Source organism: Leopardus geoffroyi, chromosome B3 (assembly GCF_018350155.1).
Source record: "Leopardus geoffroyi isolate Oge1 chromosome B3, O.geoffroyi_Oge1_pat1.0, whole genome shotgun sequence".
Taxonomy (NCBI): domain Eukaryota; kingdom Metazoa; phylum Chordata; class Mammalia; order Carnivora; family Felidae; genus Leopardus; species Leopardus geoffroyi.
Window position 1 is genome coordinate 19,719,996 of NC_059337.1, and position 23,544 is coordinate 19,743,539.

The 23,544-nt window shown below is 48.5% G+C and overlaps 1 protein-coding gene across 2 annotated transcripts in view; it reads right to left on the reverse strand.

The window, feature by feature from the left end:
* The window catches only part of PCSK6 (proprotein convertase subtilisin/kexin type 6), a 193,090-nt gene extending 169,956 nt beyond the window's left edge, over positions 1 to 23,134 (reverse strand). The window contains exon 1 of one of the 2 annotated variants that reach the window (XM_045448813.1): positions 22,824 to 23,134. In XM_045448813.1, the coding sequence (XP_045304769.1) occupies positions 22,824 to 23,102 (279 nt within the window). In that variant the 5' untranslated portion in view covers positions 23,103 to 23,134. The remainder of the gene's footprint in view (positions 1 to 22,823) is intronic. The other variant, XM_045448812.1, reaches the window with a different exon arrangement.
* Positions 23,135 to 23,544: the final 410 nt, after the last annotated feature.

The following is a 23,544-nucleotide window of genomic DNA, read 5'->3' on the forward strand; positions in this document are numbered from 1 at the left end:
GCAGCATAATTCATAATAGCCAAAAAGGTGGAAACAACCTCAATGTCCATCAATGGACAAACAAAACATCTATATACTGGTACATCCACGCTGTGGAATGTTATTTGGAAATAAAAAGAATGAAGTCCTTAGACAAGTTACAAAATGAATGAACCTTGAAGACACACTAAATGGAAGAAGCCAGTCACAAAAAAGACCACCTATTGTATGATTCCATAATATGAAATGTCCAGTATAGGCAAATCTATAGAGACAGAAAGTAGATTAGTAGTTGTCTGGGGCTGGGGGAATGGGGCAGCATGGGGAATGACTGGTAATAGGTCTGGGGTTTCTTTCTGGGGTGATGAAATGCTCTAAAATTGATTGTAGTGACGGTTGCACAACTCTGTGAATATACAAAAAAAAACAAAACAAAAAAACATTGGATTGTATATTTAAAAATTTTTTTAATCTTTATTTTTGAGAGAGAGAGAGAGAGAGAGAGAGACAGCAGAGTACGAGTGGGGGAGGAACAGAGAGAGAAGAAGACACAGAATCTGAAGCAGTCTCCAGGCTCCAAGCTGTCAGCACAGAGCCCGATGTGGGGCTCGAACTCATGGACAGCAAGATCATGACCTGAGCCGAAGTCAGGTGCTAAACTACCCAGGTGCCCCTGGATTGTATATTTTAAATAGGGAAATCATATGGCATGTGAATTACAACTTAATAAAACTAGTATAAAAAAGAGAAAAGATAGATAAAGGTTAACTCTCCTATTTAATCAGAAGACACCTATACAAACTTTTTTAAAAATTCACAAACTGGAAAATGCTATTTCCATACTTGTAACTGACAAAGGGTTGGTATTCATAATATGTAAACACAGTCATCCCAATTCTAGGCAAGTACCCAAGAGAAACTCTGGTATATGTGCCCCAGAGGTCATGTACAAGATTATTCTTAGCAACAACATTCTTAATAAAAATCACACACATTCATTGCCAGAAGAATGGACAGATACATTGTGACTTATTGGCCAACGACTATTGTACAGCAGTGAAAATAAATGAACCAAAGTTACACAGGGTGGCTACACTGTGGCTGAGTCTTAGAAACATGACGTTAAGTGAGCAAAAAAGCAAGTCCCAGGCCACATGCACACATACATCATTTTTATAGAGCTCAAAAACAAAACTGAGCAATACATCATCTAAGTGTATCTATAACACCTGCGATCCATGCTCCATTTGGACAGGGGAGCAGAACAGGTGGTGGCAGGGTGGTATTAATTAAACAACAGGCCATTAGACTGAGGTGGCTCTAATTCCTTAGCAGCCTATATAAGCAAGCCAAGACCTAAGCCTGTAAATGCCTCAAGGCAAAGAAATCAAAACCCAAGGACAGCCAATCACAAACAGCCAACAAGGCTTTCCCAAACAAGGCAACCACTTAAGCTACAGCCAATCAAATCATTTCCTTGCTTTACCTGGGTACCTTCTTCTCTCTTGCTCCTGTCAGCAGGGCACTCCTAACCACTTCCGGTTTGATGCTGCCCGATTCAAATAGACTTGTGCTCAAATAAATTCTTAAAAATTTTAATATGCCTCCATTAATCTTTTAACAGTGGTTAAGGCAGAAGAGAAATATATAGGTAATATTGATGGTTGTCTAGTTTCTGCACAGGGTGGTGGCTTCACAAGGGCTATTATTGTGCTTTTTATAACTGACACATATGGGAACTATTTTATATGTGTCAAATAACATGCTTCAAAGACAACGAAGGAGAAATAACGTGTGTCGTCAGCTCCGGTTCTGCCATTCCTAACCTGAGTAACTCCGTAACTTCTATGTGCCTCAGTTTCCTCATCTGTCACTGGGGACAGAGAGTCAGGGAGAGATACCTACTTTGTGGGGTGGCTATAAGGAGTAAATGAGAGTTTCTAGCCCAGTAAAAGTTTACCATCCTTTTCACCGTCACTATCGTCATCATAATCATTATACCTATCATCGTCATCCTCACCATTCTCATTGCCATCATTCTCCTCCTCCTCCTCCTCTTCCTCCTCACTGTTTTCTCTTGCGAAATGGAAGTGATCTCTCACTGCCCGATCCTACAGTGTCACTTGCATCACATTCTGCTGGTATATGGTTATTGGTGCAGGCATCTCCCTTGCTAGAGAGCAGGGGATGGGACTAGCTGGCCTGTCTTGGTCTCCTCTGCATTTCCCGCAGCAGCCAGGTCAGGGCCTGCCCCTCACAGAATTGCTGCTTAAGCTGAGCAACATTAAGAGGCAATGTCTCTCTTGCAATAACACAAAGCTCTCTCTTCTCCCTCTCCTTCCTGGTCATCCATAAGATAGTGGAAGCATACTACAGTCAGTGTGATGTGTGGTTGGCTGATGCTACCTCTATTTTCAACAATTTCTCTGCTGCCCACCTCTTCTATAGAGGTTGTAGAATCTAAAATCCTGATATCTCAGACTGCCTTGAAGCTAGCATAGCCACAGACATAGGTCTGCCCCATGAAATGTCACCTCTCTGGGGGAGGTGACCCTTCCTGAATAAAAAGGTAGAAAGACCTTTTCTACCTTTTGACCCCCAGCCTTGCCTGGAACTTGAACATGAAGCCTGAAGGTGCATCAACCACCATGCCGTATGGTCACAAGGGCAGAGACCTCCTGCTGAGTGTGGTGGAGTAGCCAAAGACATCACCAGGCACAGCACCAACCCTGGAGGACCCATTTCCAACCTGCTGTGTGAAAGAACTGACCCTGGCCACCACCTTCTGGTTTTGCATCTGAATGCATTCCTTTCTACCATCTGACAATGCTTTGAAATTGATGGCACAGGGTGTATTATTCCCCAGCAGAATGCATGCAAAGTATCCACTCTCAGAGGAGGGAAGGGGGCTTTTAGATTACTGATTAAATTAGATTGCAGCAATCTGACCATTCCAAATTTCAGTTCTCACATCCAAAGGCAGGCTGTGATTCCAAGACTCCCTAAGTACCCAGCCTTCCACAGGTCCACCAAAATCCAATATGGAACCAACCCAGGCAAAATGTTAGGGAGAGGGCTGTAGGGGGTTCTTATAAATGTGGGCAGGTGGCCACAGCATGGATGGTGTTAGACATCCACACGGGGGTGCCTGCACAGAGTGTCTGTCACGCAGGAAGGCCCACTTCCTGTCTGCCCTAATAACTGACCCCTTTAGTTACACAGAGGCTTAAGTCTACACTGTGATACAACAGCCAGATGAGAACACTATTTGGGTAATGATCATTACATTCATACTTTACAGATGAATATACGACTTGACATCCAGAGACATTAAGGGACTCGCCAACCGTTGACCAATTTGTATACAAAAGCATTGGAATTAGAATCCGCCCCTTCTAATTCTTAAGTCTGTAGTTTTGCCACTGGCTCTGTCTGCAGGAGGTACCAGATCAAAATAGCCCTATAAAATGAAAAACATGCATGTCTTCGTACATCATGGGGAAATTTGGCTATGATAGGGGGAGTAACAGAAGAAAAAACAATCCATCTCCTGCCTTCCTGTTTCCAGAGTCCCATTATGACTCTGGCTCATTTAATTAGGAGAGTCAGTGTTCTGTGCAATCCATCCTGAGTGATGCCCAGACTAAGTAAAGTTTGGAAAAAGCATAAAAATCCAGCATCTCCAGGCACACAGCTCTCCTTTGGGAATGAACGTGGACATGTGTCAGCTGTAATTAATAGGCAAATGCACATTGTAGAGAGCTGCTCCAGGCTCTATCTGGCCACGTTAGGGCAACAGACTACTCCTTCATAAGCTTTACGTGGCTCCCAGATGCCCACATAGGCTAACCGACACGCAAAGTTGCACTTAATCCAAAGTTTTATTTTACGTATCCTCAAGAGAGGATCATGAATTAATTCCAAGCAAGAGGGCTCTCTTTTGCAACAGTGGTGGTGGGCACAAGCCCAGCTGAGCTTGCCAGGGAGGTGGAAGAGCCGAGGAGGGCACCTTGCGCGTGCTGCCAGCCGCAGTGGCTACGGGCCAGGCACCTCGCTGGGAGCCCAGGAGCACGCTCTGCAGCCCGGGATCTCCTGGTTTGTAAGCCATGGTTCATTGCTTCTTTCTTGGCCTGGCTTAACTTCTGCCCTTTCCATCTTAAACTTTTCACATCAGTGAATCTTCTCCCGCAAAAAAAGATGAGAGGTAAAACAAACACCCTATCTGCAATCTTCTCCACGTCCCACCTTCGACTAGCTCTGATTTCCTACTTTAAAAATAGACAGTGCTTTCCTAGTCTGTCTCCAATGCCTGACATTGAAAGGACGTGTTATTTCCCTCCCTTTTGGTATTAATAATCACCACGATGATAATATTATTAGCATTAATATGCACTGAGTGTCTGCTTCGGGCCTGGCGCTGTTCCAAGCATTTGATTGTTGGAGGTGCTGATAACTTCCATTTTGCAGTAGAAAGAGCTGAGGCACAGAGAAGTTCAGTTACTGGCACCTTCTTTCATGCCTTGATGCACTCAATTTTCATCTTGGAAGGTAGTTCTGTTGCTCTCTCTTTTGCATGTGTGTTTTTAAACTCCTTACTTTAAGGAATCCTCATTCATTCATCAATGCATTCATTTGAAAGTGCTTGTTTGAGTCCAGCCTTTTTTTTTTTTTTTTTTTTTTTTTCTCTCTCTTTTAAGTAGGCTTTCTGCCCAGTGCGGAGCTTGAACTCCTGCCTTTCTAATGTAAGTGGCTATTTACTTAGTGTCTTGTCCCATTAATGTGTTATCACAGGAATCAAAAATCTCTCTTTATAGGCAGGAAGACACAGTACTGGCTGCCGGAACAAAGCAGGCAAATGATGTCTATTTACATATTTTATCATATTTAATACATTTTATTTTGCCAACTCTTCTTAACGCATATTAAGTATTTAATTAGTTTGATTTCCTTTTACAACAGTGACATTTTATTTATTTGTCTCTATAATGTAATTAGTGTAATCGCTGTCTCTGTTTTCCCCTGGAGTCAGTGTAACACTTTCTCCTTTTCATTATGAAATATTTTATGTTTCCTTCCAAGTTCTCTCCTAACCAAGTCCTTATTTTAATTCACTTTCCCTGTACAGTGTGCTCGAAGACGATTTTATTTCAGAAAAATGTCTTATCTTCCTCTCGGTCCTAAGACTCTCTTCTTATTTTGCCATTGTTCCCTATTTTAGCTTAACGTCCTTTTATTTCTATTATGTGTTACGTGTTCCAAGTTTTATATCCCCCTGGCATTCATTTTAATAGAATTAGGAGAATCTATAAATAAAAGCAGCTTCTTAGAATAATGCTTTCATTCTTTTCCTCTCTCCCTACCCCCAACTTCTCACACATGCCCTAAATTTACCAGCAGACCAGGAGCTTCGTCTCCCAGGCAGGGTTTCTCCCACAGGAACTCTGATGGCCGTTGTCTCTGCTGCAGATGGTCTGGGACAGCCCCCAGGTGACACAGGGGTAAGACTCCAGCTTAGGACACCCACCCATGAGGACTCTGTACGGAATGGGTGCTATTCCTGCCCTCCCATTCGGCAACATAAGAGGGGCTGAAAATTCTACATAAAGTCAATAATTCAAATCCTGGAACTAGAAAACCACTGCCGAGCAAGAAGAGAAGATAATTAGCAGGCAAGCAACCCAGACTACCAGGGCTGTGCCAGGGGTATCTGCTGCAGGCTTATCTTTCCTCTGCAGGAAGGTCCTTAAACTGCGGGACTCCACTCATTTACATTTGCTGGGCTGCTTCTCCCCAGGGCTGAATCTTTCTGTCCCTGGAAAACTAACAGGCTAGGGGTTCAGGGAGCCACAGTACTCCTTTCAGATGCTAGTGTGACCAGAACACACCTTACAAAAGCATTTACTGCCCCCCCAAGTCAGAGTCTATGGGGATTTCTTGGATGGCATCATTTGCCCCATTATGTCTCTAGGTTTTTAATCTTCATCTCCAAACACAAACTTATAAGTATGTCTCTAAGGACAGTGGATTTCTCCCAAATCTCTCCTATCTCCACCACTACCCTCAGAACCTTTTTCTTCTAACATTTTATTATGCAATTTTTCAAACATACAGCAGAGTTGAAAGAACTATATAGCAGACACCCACATACCCACCACCTTGATTCTACCATTAACATAATTACTGCAATTACTCTATCACATTTCTCTTCATCTATCCATGTCTCTCTAGCCATCTGTCCATCTGTCTTATTTCTGGTGCATTCCAAAGTAAATTGCAGGCAGTATCAATATACTCTCTCCCAAAATGCTTCAACATACACATCATTACAGAGAGTTCAATATTTGCTTATGGATTTCTCCCTTTGAAGTAAAGTTGACATATGATGAGATGAACAAATGTTCATTATATATTCGTTGAGTTTTGATAAATGTAGATACCTATGTGATCCAAAGCCCTATCAGGAGACCACAACATAGCCACCCCCCCCCAGAATGTTTCCCCATGTGCCTTCCCAGTCCATCACTCCTATAGATTAGTTTTTATTCTGCTACAAGTTGGTTTTACCTGTTCTAGAACTTCCTGTAAATGGAATCTGATAGCTTTTTGTGCAAGGCTTCTTTTACTCCATATTATGTCTATGAGTTTGTCCCTGCTGTTAGGCATTAACGGTTGTTTGTTCTTTACTGCTGAGTAAAGAGGGCCCATTGTATGAGTATGTCACATTTATTTACCCATTCTCCTACTGATGGACCTAAAGAACTTAAAAAATTATGATAAACACGGAACGCCTGGTGGCTCAGTTAAACATCTGACTCTTGATTTTGGCTCAGGTCATGATCTCACGATTTGCAGGATCGAGCCCCCCACGTCTGGCTCTGTGCTGTCAGCATGGAACCTGCTTGGGATTCTCTCTCCCTCTCTCTCTGCTCCTCCCTGGCACGTGCTCTCTCTCTCTCTCTCAAAATAAATAAATAAATAAATAAATATTTTTTAAAAATTATGATAAACATGCTGAATGTTTCAGGGAACTTTGTAATCCTCTCTGGGGGAAAAAAAACAAACAGATGCAGCACTTCCCATTACAGAAAAACCAACAGGGCAATAGACAAACTGGGGACATGTTTGGGTCAATGCAAGTACTTGTTGGTTTGATTATCTAATCCAAGCACCATGACCTTCCAGGGAAGCCACAGCACTGGCTCCTCCTGGCCACAGGAAGGCCTGGTCATAGCAGTCAACTCTTTGTCTTCTGCTATGGAAGGCTCATGCAGAAATCAAACTGGGCTCAACACTAAGGAACCTCCCCAGAAGACCTCAGGACACAGGAACACCATTTGAAATGGACTGGGAAGGTTCAGCCAGATGTCTGTTCCTATCCAGCTGCATCTATCATCCTGTGATCTTTTAGCCTCATTTTTGTGCCCACAGTACATGCAGAAACACAGCCCTGCCTTGAGACTTGCGATTCAATTCCTGCAGTCTGACCACACAATTCAAATAAGATGTGGATGACGAGGGGAGAAAAGTGGCAGAAAGTGCACAAGCATGTTTCCTCGGGCATGGGGGTCAGGGGGGAATCTCTTGATGGCAGCAGCTGGTCACTGGGAGACCCCCCTGAGGAGGTCAGCATGCAGGAGCAACCGGGGAGGAGGCTGGGTGGCTGCCTGTCAGGAAGACGAGGCCAGGCTGGCACAGCTCTCAGCACAGACCAAGTACAAAGCACTGTAAGTGACTAGCTGCAGGAAAGGAACCAATTGTTGGAAAGAAAAACCAACTTTCAGTCACCCAAACCAATTGGCTTGAAGATAGGATTTTCTGTCGTTTTATGCAGCCATTGAATTTCTGACATAAGGGAAAAACAGAACCCAGTCCAGTGCTCTTTGTGAGTGACTACCAAAATGGAAAGTAGAGGGGTTCTCCCAGTTAGGTTTTGGATAGGTACTTACTTAGAATAGGAATGCTGTTAAGACACAGCTCATCACACAGGGCGCCTTGGTGGCTCAGTAGGTTACGTGTCCGACTCTTGGTTTGGGCTCAGGTCATGAACTCAGGGTTGGTGAGTTCGAGCCCCGCATCGGGTTCTGCACTGACAGTGCACAGCCTGTTTGGGATTCTCACTCTCCCTCTCTCTCTGCCCCTCCCCACTCACCCTCCCTGTCTCTCTCTCAAAAATAAACTTATAAAAACAAAACAAAAGACGTGGCTCATCATGATGTGGGGTGGTCAGTCCCGCCCCCCGACATGAGCCTTACAAAGATGGTCTTCTGGACTTTGCTAAGTCTCTACCTCTGGGGTTTTGTTTGGATTTGAAGACTATTTAGCGTGAGAAGGAATCAATTTGGTTTTACAACGTTCCCGGTGTGGTCAGATATCAGAGGAAGGTAGAAAACCACGGTCCTTATAAAAGCAAACCCCACCCCCACCTGGCCCTGCAAAAATAATCCTAGAAAGTCCTAACGAGTTCGTTTTGTACAAGAACACGAAACTCTGCGGGAACAGAAAACATTCATTCCCACAAATGGGCTTTTGCATCCTGTGCTCCAACGAAGGGTTGTGGGGGTCTTGAATTGGCAAAGCCGTGGTACATAAACTTGTTTAAGCCCCTGAAATCTTGTCCGTGGCTAATAGTGTCATATTCCTGCAAATGAGAAATTAAAAGACGTTTGTCAAAAGACTGTTAATGAGCTCAGTCATGAACAGTTACTTTGATAGCCGGCTAGAAAGGTTTCTTTTTCTTTTTACAGAAATTAGCTTTGTCAAGAGGAACACAAATAAGGGGTTTTTTGTTTGTTTGCTCAAGTCTAAGAAAACAGCGGAAGATCAAGATGTGTGTTAGACGGCACGCAATGGTGGCCAGAAGGGGACTTATTTTTCCGTGTTAAAAGTCTGTCTTCTGACAGACACACCTAAATAAACTCCGGCTGGAACAAGGAGGCACAGATCCAGGTACGTGGGGTCTAACAACCGCGAAACCGCACGCCTCTGCTGTGACCCTCCTAGAGGACACGTGGAAGGCTAAAACTGGCGCCGAGGCACACATCGCTGGATGCGAAGCCAGCCCGACGCATCTTGCAACTCGGTATCTTGCGCAGCGCCAGGCTTCGAGCCAGCCCCCAGATGAATTCCTGTCTCCTTTACTGACATCAGGGTGTTTGCTGAGCTCTTGCTATGCCAAAAATGGTCTGTCTCCTTATCCATACTGTGCTGGTTACTGTTCCCTCTCTGCCTTGCCCCGTGCCCCTCCAACAACCCTACCTGGACCACACTTCCGGAGGGTCTGGCCAGTGGGCGGGGCCAGAAGGAGGCTGCCTCCTCTGCAGCTCCTCCTCCTCCCGCGCTCTGCTGACCTGAGTTCTCCCTGGGTCCCTTTAGCTCAAGGCCAGGAGCAGATCTCCCACCACTGCTGGTCTTCAGATGCCTCAATACCTTTTGGTGGTTCCCTTATCCCCACTCACGCCTCTATAAATAGCCCCCATGAGAGTCTCCCTGGGTCCCTTTAGCTCAAGGCCAGGAGCAGATCTCCCACCACTGCTGGTCTTCAGATGCCTCAATACCTTTTGGTGGTTCCCTTATCCCCACTCACGCCTCTATAAATAGCCCCCATGAGAGTCTCTACCTGAGCCAACAGGGTGAGTTGTTTCCCAGTGGGATGCAGATTGATGCACTCACTCAGGATCCACCTGCAGAAACACCACTCCCACTTCTTGTTTCTCTCTCTCTGAAAATCCGGTGGGCCCTTCGAGGTCTGGGTCAAAGCCTTCCCTGAACTTCCCAGGTGAAAAGCAGCCCCACTCCTGTCTCTTATCCTAAAGCATCTGGCTTCCATTAATTTCACTATATTAATTTCAGTATTCCTCACTTATGTTCCCGTCTGCTGTAGGTAAGGACCCCGATTGTTCATCACTGAATTATACCCAGTGACGAGCCCAAAGCCTTGCAGACAGATGGGACCGCAGGTTTAACTTCAGAAAACAAGCAAGCAAACACACCCTGTGAACAGTGTTCAAAGAGAAGTGACAGATGGGAGAAATATCTGTAATATAGTTGCAAACAAGAGATTAATATCCACAATATAGAGACAGCACCTACAAATCATTAAGATAGAAGAAAAATAGCCCAATTGAAAAACGGGCAAAGAATGCAAATAAGCAATTCAGAGAATTAAAATGACTAATAACTTTACGAAAAGGCATTTCACTCTAATAGTAATCAGAAAAAAAAAAGCAAATTAAAACAACCACGAGATCTCATTTTCACCTGTAAGAACCAGCAAATACTGCGGCAACTGCTATCTCCACCCAAGGTTGGTGAGGGCCCATCAGACACTTCTGGGGGGTGTCAATTGGTACCACCTGCCCGGAGAGCCACCTGCCGATCGCTAGTACCATATAACATGCATATATACTTTGCCTCATCTTGACTCAAATCTTAACTCTGACATGTATATGCTGTGTATCCATGGCCAAGTTATTCAACCTCTCTGTGCCTTGGTTTCCTCCTGTAAAATGAGGATAATAATAACACCTACTTCACAGAGTTTCTAAGATTAAATGAGTCAATACCAGGAAAACACGTGGAAAATTACCTGGCACACGAGGGCCAGAGGGGTGTCTGTGATCATTATTATTATAACTACTGTTTTTGCAATTGTGTAGAGTACAGAAATTCTCATACACGTACACAGAGAGGCATCCATAAGGATGATAACCACAACGCTGTTTATAATACCAAAAAAAATCAAAAACAAAACTGTAGGCAAATCAATGAACATTAGTATAGGTAAATGATGTAATAAAATGTCACATCCATAAAGTAACTTAAAACCGTTTCACATAACAGAGTAGATCTTTATGCACTAGAGTGGAAAGCTTTCCAGGATACATGGTTAGGCTTCAGAAAAGCAAGGTGCAGAAAAACATGTTTAGCATGATCCCATTTACATAAAAAAATAAAACGTTTTATGTGCATGTACGTTTCTGAAACAGACACTCATACGCTAAAGTGTGATGGTATCTAGGGGAAGAAGGAAATTGGAGATGGGAGGAGGGGGAAGAAGATTTTGGATTTTTGCTCGTTATACATCTGCACGGTTTGAATTCTTTACGATGGAAGAATATTTACATAATACAGATGTAACTTCATAAAATAAGAAAAAATATGCTCAATAAAATCTTTATGAGTTGAAGTGAACAAATGTCATCAAGTCCTGGACCCTCTGCAAGGCCGGTGACACAGGGGAGACACAGGGAACTGTGATGAGCCACTGTGACCAGGGGTGCAAGTCATGTCAGTGGGAGCGAGGCGGTGACGGAACCCCTTCCGCCTCCCTGCACGGCGCTCACCTTCCAGACCAGACTCCCCAACGAGTCGCAAAGAATCCACTGACCTAAAATGTCAGGGGAAAGATTAAGTAAGTATGGGCCAGCCACTAAGTGATACACTGAGGCAGCCCTTAAAAATTACCATAGAGTAGTTCTAGGCTTAGGAGGTATGGGGTGCAAAACTGTACACTCTATTTGTATAAGACATACACCCATGTGTGAGTGTGTGTATGCATACATATATGCATATGTACATACTTATATATAAATATACGTATGCACATACTCACATGTACATGCATGAGTGTGCACACACACAAAGTCGTTTTTTTTTTTTTTTTAATGTTTCTTTATTTTGAGGCAGGAGAGGGGCAGAGAGAGAGGGAGAAAGAGAATCCCAAGCAGGTTCTAGGCGGTCAGATGCAGGGCTCCAATCCCACAAACCATGACTTTATGACCTGAGCTGAGATCAAGAGTAGGACACTCATTCGAATGAATCACCCAGGTGCCCCCACCTCCATACACAGTTTAAAAAAAAAAACAATGAAAAGGACATGGTCCAAGACATTAACGGTGATTATCTTTGGGTGGTAGGATTATAAATGATTTTTGGAGTTTTCTTTGTTCTTTTTCATGTGTTTCAAATATTCAATATACATGTGTGTATTCCTCTTACACCAAAAAATTTAAGTAATGACACAATTTTATAACTAGGCTGTCCCCTCATTAAGCCCCTTCTCTCCTCATGGGGTTCCAACCTTCTTGTCAGAGATCTGGCTCCATGGTGTTCCACTCTCCTCCTGGGGTGGGAAACACACAGGTCCCTGGGAGCCTTGGCGGAGGGGGGTGGGGAGCGGTGTCCAAGGAAAGCTCCCTGCCCTTGGGACTCTTGGACTCCAAAGTCAAGGATGCTGCAGGCAGCCTTTATGCCTTCAAAGATAAACCTTGGAAGTGAAGCCCCAGGCCAAGACCTGATAAGAAGGGAGGGTCCTACAGTCATCCTCCTTCTGGATAGGACTACATAGTCACCTTCCTAAGTGTCCCTTCTTCCTCAAGCTTCCATCTGCCTGGACTGTACCCCTCTATCTTACCAGTTAGAGGACCCCAACTCAAGCTCCATGGCCAGTCCAGCTGCCGCCGGCTCTCTGCAACCTTTCCTAACGTGGACCGTCTGTGAGTGAGGTCTGGAATCAAAGTGGTCCAAGTTGAAAGCCTTGCTCTGAAATTTACTAAGCTATAGTAAGTCACTCAAATACCCAGAGCCTCAGTTTGCTCATCTGTGTAACAGGGTCACTCCTAGGGTTCTTGGGTAATGATCAGAGCAGTGCTTCTTAATCAGTGGGGACAATAATGTCAGTGACTCAAATGCCCCCTCTAATGCAACACAGTCACCAGGTATGTCTGGGAGGTGGTGTGGGGGCAGTGAGTGGGACAAGGGCCTGAAAAAACAGAAATGAACAAAGATGAGGACAAGATGCTCTCACACAACGTCTGTGTGTGTGGTGGACGGCAGGGGTCTAGCTGAGGCCCTCTGTGGAGCTCTGAGAGCACAGTGCTCAGGCCTGCCAGGCAGCAGACAGGTCAGGAAACACCACTTTGGCTAATTCTGAAGAGCAGCGTTGGCCAGGCAGAACATACAGGGAATGGGCACCAGGGTTAAAATAATAGCAACCAATAGCAGGTGCAAAAGAAAGAAAAAGTATAGGGAAAGTTTCCAGAATGGCAAAGGGGTGGCTGGAAAACAGCAAAAGGGAAGGGCTCTGGGTTGAGGCCAGAACAAGAGAGAGGGATAGTTCGCTCCCCAAGAGCCAAAGGAGTGAGGCTTTGCTGCACAAGAGCATTGGCCAGGTTCAAAGCAGGGAAAGGACGGCATGAGGAGTTTGGTCCTGAAGCACTGTCCAGTCAGCAGTGTGGGAACTGGCCTGGAAGGGGGCAGGGAGAACAGCGAGGCAGTAACCCAGGTATGACCAGAGAGAGTGTGAGTGTCCCGGGAGCAGGCAGGGCTGCAAGGGAGAAGCCAGGAGGCAGAGTGGACAGGGCCGTGGCCAGTGGATGTGGACATGAGGGAAATCCAGAGCGAAGTCCCGGCTTCCAGCGTGGAGAACAGGGCGTGAGACAGGGCTAGCAAAGGAACAGCTTTGCCTTCTCCTAGCCAGGGACAACTGCATGCAGGCCCTTATGTGGCAAGCGGGTGGCCCTGCCTGCCTCTCTGCCACCTCCCCAGACTGTGTCCACCCTGGAGAGTCTGACAAGGTCACCGGAGTAGACTCGGGCCCCTCATGGGCAAGAAGGAGGTGCTGGTTGAATGAACACAGGAGGTCATCTCTGAGAACTATCCTCACAAGTTTTTGAAACAAAGGGGAGAGCCTCTGGAAATCAAGGACCCTTCCAGAAACCCGCCTGCCAACACTGGGCACAGACTGATCCACCCCTGTGGCAAATGCAGTCTAGCTCATCATCCAGAGCTTCAAGAGTCTGATCCATTGGGCTGTTTCTTCCCACTGAGAAGTCGGATTCACCCAACAAGGACTCCAGAAATTACTGGATGTCAGCCAGTGACAGGAGTGTAAAGGCCCCAAGGAGGGGTAGGAAGCTGAAGCCGATGGCCACTTTCTGACCCCGATTCCGCAAGCAGGTCATATGCGGCAGGGCGGCAACACACGTCGGGCCAGAGGCTGTGGGGCCCCGCGGAGCATTGCTGCTTTGCACCCAAGCAACCAAGGGGGAGACAATGAGACTGTTTCTTCCTCTCAGCGGTGCCACTGTCTTGACACTAAGGGCATTGATGGGCTGGTTACCATGGGAACCTGAGCTGCCGATCCCATCCCATGGAGCATGAGGCTCCCTTCCAACAGTTGATGGCTATTCATCCCTGTTCTCTGCAGCACTGGACAGAGGGCCTTGTGCCTGCCACCGGGTCTTCAAAATCCTCCAACAGTACAGGCTCAAGGACATCAGAAAGAGCTGGGATTTGATGGGATGAGAGGGCCCATAGGGTCTGAAGCACCATGGTGGTCTCCAGGGCGGGGCACTGCTGGCCCTTGCGCCCTGTGTAGCTGACCTCACCTATCAGCAAACTAGGGCATCATGGGGTCATCCCCATGCAGGAACACAGGCACAAGCCCGGGCGGGGCCCGTCTGCCAGGTGACTCCAAAAAACAAGGGATTAAAATTCAAAAAGTAGGGGTGGAGACGGTTCAGCCAACAGATATGGAGATGTACGAGTGTCACCTGCTCCTTCACAAACGCTCACATCCTTCCCCCTAACCAAGAGGTTCTGGTCAGGCAGAGGCTACATCTCTTACCTCTGAGGGCCCAGCACCAGTGAGAGCACACAGCAAACACAGAATAAGTGAGGGCATGTCCTCTGGCCACCCTGGAGTGGCCCCTCCACGATCAGAGAAATGGCAGGATTGGAACTGATCTTCAAGAGCAGCCAGAGGACCAACTACGGATTGACTTACTCAGGAAGCCCAGAGCCTGGTGGCAGAAATGAACAAGCCAATAGGCAATGTCGGGGTGATGGGGGCTGGGGAGCCTAGGAGGGCTGGGGAAATCAGGGCAGGCCTGCAGGTGTCTGGGAAGGACAAGAGGCTAGCCAGGGGGTGGGAAGGGCATCCCAGGGAGAAAGAATAGCACAAGGGAACCTGAAGGGAAGCAAGAGCGTGAAGTGGTTCAGGAGAGTTGGGGCCAGGGCAGAAGGAGGCCCGGTAGCAGGATGGACAGGTGAGAGGTGATAGAGGCTCCCCGGCCTGTGCTGGGCAACAGCAGCAGGAAAGCAGGGGGACTGGAGAGCCATCCAGGAGACCCATGAGACAGGCTGAGTTACAAACCAGACGGGAGGCATGGAAGCAGGGGGAGGCGGCGGTGACTTCCAGTCCTCGAGCTCAGTCACCAGGTTTGCCAATCCTTTCTGGAAACAGGGACCACACAGAGAGGAGAAGGTTTACAGTGAGAGATGATTCCTCCATTCATAGTGTGCAGAGTTTGAGCAACTGAGTGTAGCATCCATCCTCAAAGGACCAAAAAGGATTGGGGCATACTTTTCCCTCCCAAATGGAGAGATGTAAGTTTCAATACCGATGACAAGGAACCAGCACCAAGTGTTCTGGATGGAACAGTGCTGACACGCAGCACTGTGTGTGCGTGTGCATGTGAGCCAGGTGGAAAGAAGGAGAAACAGTGGCCAGTGGGGTCCATATAGGCTCTTTGTCAATGGCAGCAGTGAGCTGATGGCTTTCTGGCCCGATGGCTTACGTGTATCTGAGAAACAGGTCCAAGGTCAGTCAGCCAAAGGTGATGACAGTGGAAGGTGGGTCAGAGTGTATGGGTTTAGACCCTGGCCTGTCAATCACCGGTTTGTGACCTGCACAAGTCAGAACTGAACTGGGCCTGAGCGCTCCTCATGATTAAACAGGCCTGGTGACACCTCTCTGCAGGGATGGCATGAGGGCGGGCTCCATGAGTGGGAGCACCTGCAGAAGAGACATTCATTGGCTAGACACAAGCACGTGCCAGGGCTTCTGGTCAATGCCAAGGCCAAGCCACAATCCAAAGGCCAGAAGGGAGAGAGGCAGCCCTCCACTGCAGGGCCCTGGAAGGAGAGGGAGATGCATCAGCCCCCTGGCCCGGGCTGTGGAGGCTCAGAGGAACTGCAACTTAGAGGCAAAAATCTGTGCAAAGGCTCAAGACCCAAAAGGGCCCAGGGTGTTCTGCAGTGTGTGAACGGTCCTGCAGGGCCCTGGGGTCACCCAAAGCCCAAGGCCAGGCAGAGGCCTCAGACAGGTGCTTCGGGCTCTCCACCCCGTCCACAGCTCTGTTGCTTACTTGCGCTGTTGGTTTCTGCCTCGAGAGACCCAAACTCTTCCAGGGGACCGTTCGGCTGAGCATCCACTCTGGCCTGATTCAGAGTCTCCTCCTGGCCACCTGGCTCCACGCATAGCCACTCAGCTTCAGTCATCTCTCTCCACCACAGTTCCCGTGACTTATGACGGCAGTCTATTCAAATAAAACCCTGTCCACTTAACACTGTTACCTTCTGAAGAAAGATGTCAAACGGAGGGTATGATACCATATGATACCACAAGCTTCACAATCCCAATCTTATCTCTCTCTCCACCCTCACCCCACCACATCACACCCAGAACCTCTCCATTTCTACTCCCAGGCCAGCCTGCATGCATGGCTCTTGGCTCAGAGTATTAACACAAGACAGCCTCAGACTGAAAATCAAAACCAGATAACTAGGTCACAGGTGACTGCTATTCTGGGCCTCCCCTTGTCCCCCTCAAGCCCCCAACACTCTGCTCGGAACAAATGCTGGCCCATTATTCTAACACCTGGCTAAAGCTTCAGCTTTTTTTTTTTTTTTTTTTTTTTTGATTGTAAGAACAAGCTGTCTGCACCATGACAATTTTCCTCTGCTGACAAGTGAATTAAGCAGACCCACCTGAAATTCTGGGCCAGGTATGTCCCTCGCTGTAGCTATTTTAAGCAAAACTATTTAAGGCAAGTTCAAAATCATTTAAGGCTCTTAGATCTTTTAGGGGCCCTGGCAGCCAGCCTGCCTTTTTATGTTCAGACTCAGAACCAACAAATTAGCTCAATGCCCCAGGCAAAGCAAAAATGCAAGGGAAAGTATGGTATCGAAGCACCACCTTTAAGATAAATATCACTTCCAAAAGCTGCAGGTGCTGAAATGTGATTTGGTTGGTGAGAATATCTTGTTGCCATCCCTTTCACATGCACAGCCTGTCTTTTCCTGGAGTCATTGGGGTCAAAGGTTACAATGTATATAGGTTAGAGTGAGGGCCATGTGGGCCACCAAATGGTTTGAAAGACAAAGAAGCAGAGGAGGGGAACCTGGGTGGCTCAGTCAGTTAAGCATCCGACTTCGGCTTAGGTCATGATCTCATGGTTCATGAGTTCAAGCCCTGTGTTGGGCTCTGTGTTGACAGCTCAGAGCCTGGACCCTGCTTCGGATTCTGGGTCTCCCTCTGCCCCTCCCCAGCTCATGCTTTGACTCTGTCTCTCAAAAAAACGAATAAACATTACAAAATTAAAAAAAATAAAGAAACAGAGGGGGTAGAAGAGAGAGGGTGATGGCTGAGAGCAGGGTTCTAGGGCTCTGAGTCTGGCTCTGCCCAAATAGCCTGGTGATCTGAGCTAGGCATTCTGGTTCTCTAGGTCACCAATTGCTTGACAAGCAGACTGGCCCAGCTCAGGAGGCCTAAATAGGGGCTTCTTCCTCCACCTGTGTGTCCACAGACAGTCTTCAGACAATCCAGGAACACCACGATGTACGCACGTGAGGTGCATTTTTCTTTTCTTCCCCCCCCCCTTTAACATTTCATGTGTATCGACATATATGTGTGTACGTGTATGTGCGTAAATGTATATATGTATGTGCATGTATACGTGCATGTCTGCACCCACGTGTACACATCACCATATATAAATTTTGATACAAAGAAAAGCACAAAAGCACAAATTTATGTTATATATACACACACGTATGCCCCTATATCTGTATATTATGAATTATAACACTGCAGATAGTTTGACATTCCTCTCTCAGTTTCTCCCCCCTCCCTCCCTTCTACTATTAACCTGAACTTGATGTGGATGCTTCCTACATGTGTATGCATTCACAAATAGTACAGAATTAGTGTGTTTTTTAAAGTTTACATAAATACTATACTACACTGTGCACTGGCAATGTGCCTTTTCACATGTACAGATTTATCTCTGTAGATACTTATCTGATTAATTCCTTTCTTATCTTTTTTTCTTTGAGAGAGAGAGAGTGTGTGTGTGAGTGGGGGAGAGGGGCAGAGGGAAAGGGAGAGAGAGAGAGAGAGAAAGAAAGAGAGAGAGAAAGAAAGAGAGAGAGAGAGAATCCTGAGCAAGCTCCATGTTCAGCATGAAGCCCAACTTGGGGCTTGGTCCCACAACCCTGCGTTCATGACCTGAGCCAAAATCAAGGGTCAGACGCTAAGCCAACTGAGGCACCCAGGTGTCCCTGGTTAGTTCCTTTCTAGCTATTGTATAATATTCCATCATGTGACCATTTTGATTTATTTCTCCATTCTCCTACTGACGGATATTTAGGACGTGTTTCCTTTCATTTAAAAAATGTTTCTGTGACCTTCCTCTGCAAGGCTCCTTGTGCACTTATGTAAGGTCTTCTCTCCAGTAGAAGCCTAGATATGAACCTGCTGATGCAATTCTAGCTCATTGTCAAGGGCCAAATTGCTCTCCATAGTAGTTATACCGATTTCCACTTCGACCAGCAGCCTCGGGAAGTTCCGTGGCTCCACATCCTTGACAACACTTGATACTAACACTTTTCCACATCGGCCGATCTGACGGTGTGAAGTGCTATGTTGTCACTGCCTCGTGTTGCACTGTCCTCATAACTCCCAGGAGGCCCAGCAGCTTTCCTCATGTTCATTGGCCGTTTGGGCTTCCTCTTCATTGAATTCCCTATTCATACATTTCTCCATTTTTCTACGTGGCATTTATCTGTGACTTATTGATTTATATCTCTTTAAATAATCTTGGCACCAACCTGTGTGCTGTATGTTATAAATATGTTTCCTAGTCTACTATGTGCTTTTAAACTCTGTTGTGATGTGTTTGTTACACAGAACTTTTCATGGATCAATCTCTTCCTTTATTTGTTCTTTTTCTGTCTTAAGAAATCCTTTCCTAGGGCCCCTGGGTGGCTCAGTCGGTTGGGCGTCCGACTTCGGCTCAGGTCATGATCTCACGGTCCGTGAGTTCAAGCCCCGCGTCGGGCTCTGTGCTGACAGCTCAGAGCCTGGAGCCTGTTTCAGATTCTGTGTCTCCCTCTCTCTCTGACCTTCCCCCATTCGTGCTCTATCTCTCTCTGTCTCAAAAAAATGAATAAATGTTAAAAAAAATTAAAAAAAAAAGAAATCCTTTCCTGTCCTAATGTCATAAAAGTATTCCACTCTGTTTATTTCTAGCTGGAATTTACTATTGTGTAGTGCAAGGTGAGGTAAGGGTCTGAAGCGCCATTGACTGAAATGCCCACCCTTCCCCACCCATTTGTAACTCTTCCACTCACACATACATGTTCCCATACGTGCCCGGGTTTGAGTTGATCCCATTGATGGATGGGACCATCCCTGGGCCAGTGTCAAACCATCCTTATGGGAAGTTCCGCTCCCTGGCACAGCACACTCCCCTCCTTTTTCTCCCTTCTCAGAGTCGTCTCAGGGATTCTGGGAACTTACTCTTCCACGTGAATTTTAGCATTCACTTGTATGACTTCATATCCCATATAAAACCCTGTTGGCACTTCAACTAAATTACACTGAATTTATAGATTAATCAGGGGAGGGGGCATGTGATAATCAGTCCTCCCATCCATGAACATGGCTCATCCCTTCATTATTCAGACCTTTCTTTCAAAACATCTTTCCAATATTTTACAATTTTCTGCCTGTAAGTTTCACATTTTTTCAGAAATTTATTCCTAGGTTTCTAACAGCTTTTATGCTACAGTGTTTTATCATTTCTTTTATCTTCTCAGATGTTGCTGTTGGATAGGTAGCTACCGGTGACGAAGCACCCTGTTCAATTCTATAACTAATTCTAATAGTCTCTAGATTCTCTTGGATTATCCACGTAGTTACTTATACCACCTGTCAATAATGACATTTGACTCTTCCAAATCTCTCTTTCTTCCTTCTTTTCTTTCTTTCTTTCTTTCTTTCTTTCTTTCTTTCTTTCTTTCTTTCTTTCTTTCAACATTGTGGTGCATTATCTGGGACGGAAGGGTAAAAAAAGAGGCTAGTTTGGTTCCTGCTGATGCATATTTTTCAATGGAGAAGATCCAGAGCCTTTATCAATCTGAAAGGCATCCATCTCTCTCTCTCTCTCTCTCTCTCTCTCTCTCTCTAATTACTTTTGCACCACTTAAAATACATGGAATCAGGTTATCAGTTGCATAAAAGAGAGTAAAACAATCGAGCCAGGAGTTAGAGCATCACAAAGACCCATGAGCACAGCAGGGCTGTGAGTCAGGGCAGGTAGGAGGCATAACACTAGTTGCCCATTAAGGGTTTGGGGAAAGGGTCTCACAAAGGACACAGACCAGAGAATGCAGCAGGAGACAAAGAGCAGGGAGCAAAGTTATCAGAGGTGACACACACTGTGTGGACCCAAACGGCTTCCATCCCTTGTTTTCCCTCAGTTTACTTATCCATAAATCAAACCTAATAATATCTACATCTTATTTATGAGTCATGAACTCTCCCGGCTGAAAAAGGCAAATAAGGTTTTTAAAAGAGTTCTTAGTGAATAGGTAGAGGTTGGAATGCTCCAGGCCTTTTCCACATTAGCAGTTCACTTGGGGGAGGGAGGGAGAAAAGCTGGTTTTGGAATAAAGAGTAATAGGCTCTCCTTGAGTAAACACACACACACACACACACACACACACACACAGCCTCTGAGACTGCTCGGATCCCCAACCAACTAATCCCTCTGTTTGCGAATGACACCCTGCCTCCCGAGCTGGGTGAAGGCACCACGGCAGTCTACCCTGGCTGCATTGGACAGAACTGGAGGGTCCTTGAGAGACTCCCCAGAAGGTCCCAGGTCAAGGCAGGTAGGTACCTGGAGGAATCTCCCCCATGGGTAAAATGACAACAGCACACTGCGTATGAGACTCAGCTCAGTGAGTCTGACAGAAGTTGTTTCAAAGCCCTGGCATTTTTTATTGTGGGGGACAGGAACTGTGAGGGGGAGGCACTGTGTGTGCCTCTCATTGCCATGTCCAGGAGCTTCACGGCTCAACGTCAGTTCCCCTCTGCTCCTTTAATTATAGGAGCCAGAAACCCAGGCACTTTGTAATTTACCGTGCAGTTTGAGAGTCACTTTGAGCTGAAGACAAATTGCCAGGCCACCTGGGCAGAGCAGCGAAGTGTAGCAGGAGCCGGGGGGCCCTAGCAACCAACGGGGATGGTGCCCCGAGGAACACCTTCTTCAGGCTGGACCATCAGCTGGGGAGATTTAGGAACCACAGGTAGAAATGAAGCCAGTGCTACCCAAAGGCAACATCTTCCATCAAAGGGTGTTTGAAGAGACCTGAGCAAACTGTATAAAAGATACACAAAAAGATACGGTGGCATTCTTTCAGACACACTCTGATCTGCCGCCTGAAGTACAGAGCAAGCCACAGAAATTGACTTTTCCGGAAGGCCACACATCTCACATTAGCAGCTTCTGTGCGGGACTTAGGATGCAGAAGAAATGTCATTTACATTGGGGCCACACCACACTTTGCTGGCTTCTGTCACGGATAATGATGAAACTAAATTTAACACCGCCTGGCACTAGGGTTTGAGTTATGAGCTGGTGCTTCCCTGTCGCTTCGCTTCATCCCTCTAAGTGTGGAGTTTGTAGGAGATTTGTTAACTGCACGGACAGGTCCCCTGGTGGGACTGCACACTTCAGTCTGTTGCCCCTCCACGGGCCACAAATCAATCCCTTGCCCCGCTGCCATTCTGTGGGGTTGGCGCAGTGGGGGGAAGCGGGGCGAGGGACCTGCCTCAGCCTCCTTTGGGGTTATGCCACCTTCGTGCCCAGGGCTTGCCCTCTCTTGCTAATTGACAGTGATAGCGATGGCCCAGGCCGTGGGAGGGCTCTGGGCTCACTGACCAGGGTTAGGGCCCGGCCTGGGGTTTTGCTGCCCGACAACACTGATCTTCCCAACAAATGCAGCCCGTCCAAACTGCCACCGTCCCTACAGTTGAAGATGGGATGGGAAACTGACTCGCCTAAGGTCATACAGCTAGTGTGGAGAGCAGCCCTGAGAACAGCGACAGAAGCTCAGAATCAAAGCCAACTCCCCGGTGCCGGTGCCGGAAGGGGTCTTAAACGCAGGACCCCTGCCTCCAGCCCACCGCGCGGGTGCAGGGTCCTGAGCTGCCTGCAAAGCCTCTGACGGCTGCTTCCAGGCTCCGGGCCGCCCTCCCTCCTGGAGCCGCGGACACCGAGTCAGCACAGGTCCCCGAGCCTCTGGGCCACCGAGCCGCGGGGCCGCCCCGGCGCGCTCAGGGTCCGGAGCCCCGCGCCGCCCCCCGTCGAAGACAGCGGGTCCGGTGTGGCGGAGCGGGTGATCCGAGGCCAGGGAGAGCTTGGTGGGCACTGAGGACAGCGCCCGCCGGCAGAGCGCGGCGCCCGAGACCGGCTTACTCTCCCGCCCCGCCGGGCAGGTGCCCGCGCCGGGCCGCCGGGCCGGCGGAACTGCCCGCGGCGCTCCAGGCCCGAGTGGGCGCCCTGGGGCCACCCGATGGGTCCCGCCGAGCGTCCCGCGTCCCCAGTCGACTCCCCGCCGGGCGCCGCGGCCGCCCCCCGACCGCGAGGGCCGAGCCGATCGGGACCCCTGCCCGCGCGCGGCCGCCGCGCCGCGGGCCGGAAGGAGGCGCCCCCTCGCGCCGTGCCCACCGGCGGCCGGGAAAGTTTTGGGCGCGCGGGGCCGGCCGCACTCACCTGGCCCAAGTTGAGGTAGCCGTGCGCCGCGGCCACGCGGTCCGCCGCGGCCGGGCCGCCCAGCACTTGCACTGCCCAGTGGTTGGTGTAGACGGGGCGCGGCGGCGGCGGCGGCGCGGAGCAGGCGGCGGGCAGCGCGAGCAGCAGCAGCCAGCGCCAGGGGCGCGGCGCGAGCGGCCGGAGCCCGGGCCCGCCGGCGCCCCCCGCGTCCACGGCATCCACGGCGGCGGCCCGGGGAGGCGGCCGGGGCCCGGGCGCAGGCGGCGCGCGCGGAGGCATGGCAGCGGCAGGCTCGCGCGGCGCCCGAGCGGCGAGTGCGCCGGGGGGTGGGGTGCCGCCTTTTAAAGCCGCTCCGCGCCGGGGAAGCGCCGCCGCCGCCGCTGCGGGCGGGAGCGAGGGAGGAGGAGGCGGCCGCGGCGCGTTCCCGCCCGCGCGGCCCGGTGGCGCCCCTGGGCCCGCGCTCCAGCGGCCCGCACCGGGACCAGCGCGAGCTGGGGGGTGGGGGGAGGGGGGCACCGGGCGGTGCGGGCGGGCGGCGGGAGAGGCCCGAGACGCCCCCCACCGGGGAACTTCTCGCAGACTTTTAGGGCTCTCGGGACACAGGCCCAGGGCGGCCCCGAGCGGCGGCCCTGTCCGCCCCCCGCACGTTCTACCAGGAGCCCCGAGAGGCTCCCCCCACCCCCCGCCCGGGGCAGCTCAGGTGAGTCCAGACCGGGGAGCT